Below are 8,275 nucleotides of genomic sequence, written 5' to 3'. Positions count from 1 at the left end.
GGAGAATGTCGTGGCGGTCTGAGTGCAGTGAATGGGTCTGAACCAAGCAGAGGCAGTGAGGATGGAGACAGGAGATAGATTCAAAGGGAATTCACAAGGCAGAAATACTAGGACGTTTGGTGACTTAGTGTGCATGCATGTGTGCTTGCCTGCATGTGTGTGTATGTGTGAGTGTGTGCAGAGTGGCTGGGATGACTCCTGGATTTCCATTTTGGATGGTGGATGGATGGTGACACTATCAGGCTATAGATTGTACATTAAAAAGAGTAAGTATGTTTGTAGTCTGCTTTAAGAAAATAGAAATGTTTCATATGCATTCAGAGTATTTTCATTCATACATCTTGAGAACTTTATTTGGCGCCACCTTCTTCCACTGACCTTAGTCTAGTAAATAAGCCAAATGGATCAAAACTCCTGTTTCTTTCAAAGGGCAAAACAATGAGGAGCCCAGCTGTGTGTGAGCGAGGATCTGGTTTTATCCACATGTTGAGACTGATGGTCTTGAAGTCTTTCCAAACAGATTTTTGATGAACGATTGCCTTGCTACAGTTGCTACTGAATAGATGATGTGCATAGAATTGGTTTAGTGGAAAGTTTTCATGAGAACAGCTTTACAATAATTTAAAACACATATTGGTGATGGTCTTCAAAATCTAGGTTATTCCTATCCATTCATTGTCTATTTTGAGTCCGACTCAGAACAGTTTTTCATCATTTTAATGTGAAGTTCAATCTATTTGTAGTACGAGAAACATGTTAGAATTTTAATTTCTGGAGAAATGTTACTGGTTTTGCATAATGAATGTGACTTTCTTGGAGAAAAGGTTTATTTTTATTTCTGAGTCACTGGCTCATATGAGTTTCTGGCACAAATGATATTGGTAGAATATGAATGCTTGAATTTAAATGATGGTCACTTGACTGCCTTTCAAAGGGTAGATTTTTTATTTTCCCAAATCAAGTGTCTGTCATATTAGCACACATAATTTGGGCCTTTGTCCTAAATATTTTAGAGTATTTCAGAAATAAAGAAAGCTTGATAAATCGCTTTGTTTGATCCCTTCCCAGCATTCTTTTGCTACTTTTAAAGTCAGTCTTGGCGTTTTCCTGGCCACTTCCGTTGCCAGTTTTTAATGCAAGGATACTTGGATTTTCGGTCCTGTTGATTACCCAAAGCACTTATACATCATACTTTGAAGTTGAAATATGGATTTTCATATGACATAAAAAAAGGTTGCCACAGGTCATTAAAAAGGGGATCGTGGTTCCTAATATGCTAAACAATTTTTTTGTACTCTCACTTTCAGCAAGTTGGTCCTGCATCTTACCTCCCTTTTGATATAGTATTTTACATAACATGATTTAGACACTTTTCAGATTCCATTAAAAATCAAACATGACTATATTCTACATGCTTACATTTTACAGAACACACAAGTACAGATTTCTTAAGAACAGCCAAACTCTTTCCCAGCAGAAGCCTATACAGCACTTAGTACAAAGCAGTGTTAGGAATAGACTGAAGTGCCTATGGGTTTGCTACCAGTGCAATTATAGAATCTGTTGTCAGTTTGAGTGAGGGGGTGGAGTCTAGCCTGTCAGTCATTGTATAGCCAATGAGGCCTCTGTGTGGGTATAACCTACCCCTGAGGATTCTGGGAATTCCTCTATTTCCTCCTTGGAGGTGGGAGACACACTCTCTCTGCTCACTCCCTGAGAGATGCTCTACAGACAAGACATATGACACTATGCTGATAGACCCCGTGTCCATGCTCTGGGAACTGGAGGAGTCCCGTGGAGACCCCTGCCAGCACTGAGATGCTTTTACCACCACTGGATCCACAAGACTTTTCACCCACTGGCCTGTGATCTTCCTGTATTCTGTGTCATTGAATGTGTTTCATGAGTCTGAAGAGGACTTTATAGATTGGTATAGGACATATGGACTAATATCAGACTTAAGGACTTGATCGGGACTGGGCTTGGATGTTTCCTTAATATTCAATTGCTCTTGTATATACACCTATTTCTTATACACATATGAGTATCTATGGATTTGTTTCTGTAGTCTACCCAGACCAACACACTGCCCACTTTGATTTCTTGTTTTCTATCTTCTGGTCTTTTTTTAAAATTTTTTTATCTTCTGGTCTTATGGGGACTTCTCTTTCATTCTTTTTGGTCTTGGGAGGTTTTCATCCTGAGGTCTCCAGTCCTACCATGCACAGGGATGCGCCTATGACCCTGAAGGACCAATTCAAGTGCATCATCCGCCCCGGCCATAGCGCTTAGTTCAGAGATGGCAATGACTCCACATCCTAGAGTCGCAGCTTAAAGAAGATCTGATAAGGCAGCCAAACAGAACAGGCCTGGCTCTAATGACGTCCCTGGAACCACTGTGTCCATCTGTGCCTGAGGTCTGCAACAGAGCTTCCCGGTTAGGCAAAGGAACACCGTCTCTTTCTGTTGGAGCAAGTTTGCGTTGGAGTTCCGTAACTTGCAACCAGAGGAGTCTTAATTAATAGGGTATTTCATTTTGCAAAGTAAAATAATCATGACACTAAGAAGCCTGTCTTGAGCCGTTCCTTTTCATAACCTTGGCGGTTATAATGTACGCTTGTTTTAAGTGTGTGCAGTGAAATGACATATCCAAGTTTAAGATACACTTCGTCTAGAAGCTCATGTCAAACAATTCTTTATTTTTTATGGTACAAATTAAAAGTGACAGATCTGAAGCTGTTAAGAAATACACAAAGTGCAGCTTTACTGACCATACAGATATTGCTCTAGATTAAGTACTGTTTTGTCAGTTTTCTTTTCTTTTTTCAAACATTAAGCAACCTGTGCAGATAAATCAACTTTGGTTTCAATGTCAGAGCAAGTAAGGAGCTTTAAAATATCCAGTTTGGCTTCTTGGTCACAAGTCCATCATGTCTGTGTCTTGTCATGATGATTTTTCCAAAACAACCCAGTCCATTGTCCTGCCCTCCTCCTGGCTGCCTGCTCCAGGCACGGAGCAGCAGACCTCTTTGCGGTGCCTTGTTCGTGACCCTGGTGACCAGTCTAGATCACAGCACATAGGACAAAAAAATAAAAATAAAATCACGTTCTTAACAACAAAGAAACAAATGTGCCTCACATAATTTCAAGTTGAAGACAAGCAAATCACATGACACAAAGCTCATTACAAAATGTTATCCAAACAGATTTTACAGTCAAACATTCAAATGAAAATCAATGTTCTTTTTCTCCATTATTATTATTATTTTTTAAGCTTGGTCATTAACTGGGTACAAGTAGAGTGCTGAGGTAAAACATTGATGAACAGTTCGTATTTCTTTTTAAAATTTTTATTTCTTAAAATAGGAACAGTTTAGTATTGCAAGATTGTCAGCAACATTTAGCCATATCTATACAATGTGCATATACCTACAAACATTGAGCTTTGGTCCAGCGTAGAGAAGATGAGCAAAGGCATTTTACGATTTTTAATTTTTTTTGGTAATAGCTTGAGTTCTTGGATTCGCCTCTACTTGTTTTGTGTGCATGTGTTTTTCCCCCTAGCTCCTTTTGCTTTCTTGCTCTCTCTATTGTGTGTGCGTGCGTGTGTGTGCGTGTGCATCTCTGTGGATACAACAGAAAGAAACCAACTCCCTTGCAATGCAATTAAAATTTCCAACTATTCCAAATGTTTTGGTCAAGAAAGAAACACAAACAAACAAACCCACAAAGAAATGTCAAATATAGCATTCATGGCTGTCTTCTTGTCTTGTGAAGTAATGAAGAAAATGAAGATGACAATAATTTGAAAATATAAAAAATATTGAAAATTGAAATACAATCACATGTAGGTGAAGTGACTTTTTGTTGGTGGCAACCTCAATTTTCAGTCTATGAAATCATAAAAGATACTTTGATGGGATTGGCATGTGAAGTTGTTTACCAGTGGAGATAGATAATGCCCTAATAAAATTATGCAATAGGTGTGGCTCCATAGATGTATGAGTTAGTTACACATTATACTTATATTCCTAAGAATCTGTTCAGGCACCTTTTTTATGCCTTGTAGCAAAAAATTTATCCATAAAAAATTAATGTAAGAAGCATCATACCACCTTATAAATAATTTATAAAAACAATACAAAATTATAAAACTATCAAAAACTCACTGCACATGGATGGTTTCATGACTGTGGGACGAATGACTTTCTTTTTTGTTTTGCTCTGGGAGATTATATCTGTGTTCTAGTTTCACTGTCCTACATTACACTCTCTCAGTTACAGATCTCAGCACTGAGCTGGCCTATGTTCCCGCTGCCAGAGGATGGATACACTGAAACATTCAGCATCCATCATGTTATCGTGCTCACTTCTCCTCTTGGAGCGCTGTTCTTGATGGAATGTGGAGCAGGTCCTCGGAGAATGCAAAATCTGTTTTGATGGATGGATTGCTGGGTTTCTGGGTGATTGGTATAATTGTGCAGCATTTGAGGAGGCAAATGGGCACTGTGATGTTACCATCGAAGATCAGGCTAGTTAGCCAGTGAGCATTTGGTGGGTGAGATGGAAATATTTGATGGAGATCAGGTCCTACTCTCAGGATTTCTCTAATTTTTTTTGCTGGTACTCCAGGATTGTGGTATGAATCCACCAGGGAGGTACAATCCTACTGTACCATTTATATAACCAGCAAAGGAGCCAACAAGAAAAACTGAAACCCAACAGAGAAGAGGGCGTATTAGCGGGGAGGGAAGATGGCATTTCTAATCAATTCAGAAACTTGAGGTGGGGCTTTTCTTCCAAACTTTATGCTGCATAAGATTGATTATTATTTAATCATTCATGAATATTTACATTTCACAGTAGGCAAATCACCAGGTCTCTCCTGCTTCTTTAACTTCACATCTTCTACTTACACCTGAACCGCCCCCCACCACCAAAAAAAATCAACTGCAGGAGGCAAGTGCCAACCATCATCACATGTCAACATTTTCTTCCAGCTCATTAGAGTATTTTAGCACATACATTTCCTCTAGTTCTAATAGTGAAGCCTTTCCCATAAGCTTATGGGTCCCATAAGCCACACCTTTGACTTTTCTCTCAGTGGATACTTCACTGAAAGTCAGGTGGAAACGACCTTTTCTCTCCAGAACCCATTGCCCCAGTTCCAATGGTTTGAATTTATCTGCCAACTTTCTGCTCCATTGATACATCCCAAGAGAAATTTCCCCCCTCTGAAAAAAAGAGTCGATCCCTGCAAGTGGAATAAAAGAAGTAGCAGACAAGATGAGATTAACAGGATACGTGAGAGCCTGTAACAATCCTGTGGCCATTACTTTGTTTGGAACTGTTTCTTCGTGTGTGTGTGTGTGTGTGTGTGTGTGTATGCTGTGTATGTGTTTTGACTGAAACCTTGAGACATTTCTTTGGCTATCAGACTTTTGAGAGAAATTGCTTTGCACAGAAGCATAACATAGATGTAAGTATTGAACCAAATGTGCAGCTTATGTTTATATTACAAAATTAGCTTTGGTCAGCTCTCCATGTACGTGGCCAACAGACTGAGAAAAATCCCAAGTTCTGGTGTGGACAGTGAGCACAATTACAGCTTACGCCAGTGTTAACAGTTCATTGAGCAAAGCCCTAGTTATTTCAGAGTCTCTACTGCATTTCTCAAGGATCTGAGTGGAAAAGACACTTTTCCCCTCCCCACTTCTGTGGCCTTCCAGCAGACCCTGGAGGCCCCATGGGAGGGAGATGGAGAAATGGAGGCGAGAAGAGAAATGCAAACTTCGTTTTTCTGTTCTCAGACCCACAAGTCTTAGTGAGAAGAAAGCAACCGATGCTTTGGCACACGATCCAGGATGAACCCTCCCCCCAATAAAAAAAAAATACAAAAGAAAAGAAGGGAACCCCTCCTCCCACAGAAAGAAAACCTCAACAGTGAACCTCAGAGAATGGCTTCCACCATGACACCCATTGCACAGGTGGTGAGGACTGATAGGAAAGATGGGAGAAATCAGGCTTCATAATTTTCCATTAAGTACAAATGTAAAAATCCATAACACAACTACACACAGAGAAGAGTAGACTAACAAGCGCGTTCGCAATGCCATGTTTCAGACTTTGGTTAATAGGTTTCGTAGTGAATCAGCACTTGGTACCTGAAAGGATGCAGCCCTTCCTCCAGGTGGCAGGCTTGTATTCGCGTTTCACAGGTAAAAGTTTCTGTTTGCTTGTTGTTTGCCATTTTGCGTGGTGGGGCTTTTGTTTTTGTTTTTGGTTTAGTTTAGTTTTGCTTTTACTTCTTTCCCCTTAAAATGTGTTCACATTTTCTTCGTATACAGAAAAGAGTATGTGGTTATTTGGTTTTCTTTAAGTCCATTAAAAAATGCTTTGGGGAGACAGGTGGGGTGAGAAAACTATCCTACCATACACACCTTCAGTGTGGTATATTCCTTGTTTAAAAATTTTCAAAAAAAATCTTTTTTGTTTGTTTTTGGAAAACCAACGGACACATAGAAACCATTCTGTCCATTTGGTAGTTTTCTTTGTCCTTTACTTACAAGGGTGATGACTGGGGCTGTGTAGATAATTTTTTAAAACATTTGTTTGTTTCTGACCGTCCCAAGGGTGGAGCGGTGTTTCAGTGGGTTTTGTTCTTGATGGCGTGGTGGGCATCCCTTTAGGAGTTTTCTTCCAGAGAGTCTGTTAAGGGCTCCAGAGGAAGTGCGGAGGCCGGCTCATGCTGCTTTAAGCGTTTGATCGTGTTCTTCAGGGCTTGTCTCTTATTGCAGAACCAAACTCTAACTACTTCCCGGTCATAGTTCAGCTTCTCTGCAATTTCGGTCATTTCCTGCCCAGAGGGATGTGTGTTCTTCTCAAAGTGGGCATTGAGGATCTCAAGGGCCTGGGGGGTGAAGGAGGTGCGCCGCTTGCGCTTTTTGGACGGCTCACTTCCGATAAACTCGGTCAGGTTCTGCATACCTGCTCGGTGGCGGGCCTCAGCCTCAGCCATCCACCGCTCAAGCACCGGCTTGATCTTCTGGGCACTTTTAGGGGTGATGTCCAGCTTTTCAAACCTGGCAGGATACAAAAGGCCAGGGTTCAGTTTGGCTGTCAGACTGCTAGCTATAGTGTTCTCTTGGGCTTCCTGTGGTAGGAAAAAGTGGCTTCTCAGGATGGTGTGTCTGGGGGGAAAATTGAAAAAGAACAGTCTTACACTGAGTCCTCTGCCAGGGTGGGCCTCCTGCCTGCCTGCCTGACTGACTGGCAGAGCGAATTCACTCCATATTAACAGCCAGCTGCAAGGTGGCCACCCCCACCCTCAGCCAATGCCTGCCCTCCCCCCACATGCCTCATGCTAGAGCATGCAACCCTCAGTCCACACACCCGTGAGAGGGTCAGAGAGGAGAGAGACAGCAAGACACGGGGACATCACAATGGGAAAAGAGGAAGAAGCCACCTCAGAGTTTTTCTTATCAACTCAGAGTGAGTTCTAAGCTTTGAATTTCACTACAGCAGCCCTTTGTCCCCAATCCTCAGAATCCTTAAGGCAAAAATTAACAGCTGGAAGTGACATCAATGGCAACCACTGTCACGTTCTTTCATGTTAAAGTTATTCTTTATATGCTTTATATTGTACACAGAAAAGTTTCCAACTGGAGGCACCAATGAACGGGCGCCAAAACACATTCCCAGGAAGCGAAAGGTCTGGATGTGAAGCATTTGTTCACAGGGAGAATGTGTCAAGATATAAACAGTTTGTTCCGGGGGTGGGGACCCATTTACCTAAGGCAGCGACTTTTGCCTTCTTGTTTAGTGCCCACCTTTACATTTCAAAGGACTTCAAGCTGGCATTGACCTTATTTAAAATCAATCTCTAACCCTCCTCCCATTCCTTCCTTTCTTCTTTATGTCTAGAGACCCCGATAACTCCTTGGAACAGTGAAATGCTTAGTATTTTTACTTTGCACTGTCCAGCTCAAGCTATATTTATTTTTTCTCAATAAAACTCCCTTTCTTTCACTCCTAACAGAGTACGAGCTTCTCTTCTGGGACAACGTTTGGCTTTCTTTACATTCCCCCCATTGACTTGGTAATGAAAAATGTTTTAGTTATTATTATAGTCACAGATGGCCACTGGCCAAAGTTCCTTTCATGTCCCCCAGTCTCTCTTGTGTGTCTCATCTTCGCTTGCGCTCTCTCTTTGGGTAGCACACAATTTTCACCATACGGAAGTTAACAACGTGCTCCTTTTCCAGGTAAAACAGAG

General features: G+C 41.2%; 1 protein-coding gene across 1 annotated transcript in view; it reads right to left on the bottom strand.

Annotated features, from left to right (window-relative positions):
- Positions 1-6,363: 6,363 nt before the first annotated feature.
- The window catches only part of POU6F2 (POU class 6 homeobox 2), a 366,489-nt gene continuing 364,577 nt past the window's right edge, over positions 6,364-8,275 (bottom strand). Inside the window, exon 9 of the mRNA XM_045286283.1 lies at positions 6,364-7,190. Coding sequence (XP_045142218.1) covers positions 6,686-7,190 — 505 coding nt within the window. The 3' untranslated portion in view covers positions 6,364-6,685. The remainder of the gene's footprint in view (positions 7,191-8,275) is intronic.

This window comes from Echinops telfairi, unplaced genomic scaffold (assembly GCF_000313985.2).
Source record: "Echinops telfairi isolate 266 unplaced genomic scaffold, ASM31398v2 ScPeMD7_7;HRSCAF=31, whole genome shotgun sequence".
NCBI classification, from domain to species: Eukaryota; Metazoa; Chordata; class Mammalia; order Afrosoricida; family Tenrecidae; genus Echinops; species Echinops telfairi.
The sequence above is the reverse complement of the archived record's forward strand: the minus strand, read 5'-3'. Positions and strand labels throughout refer to the sequence as shown.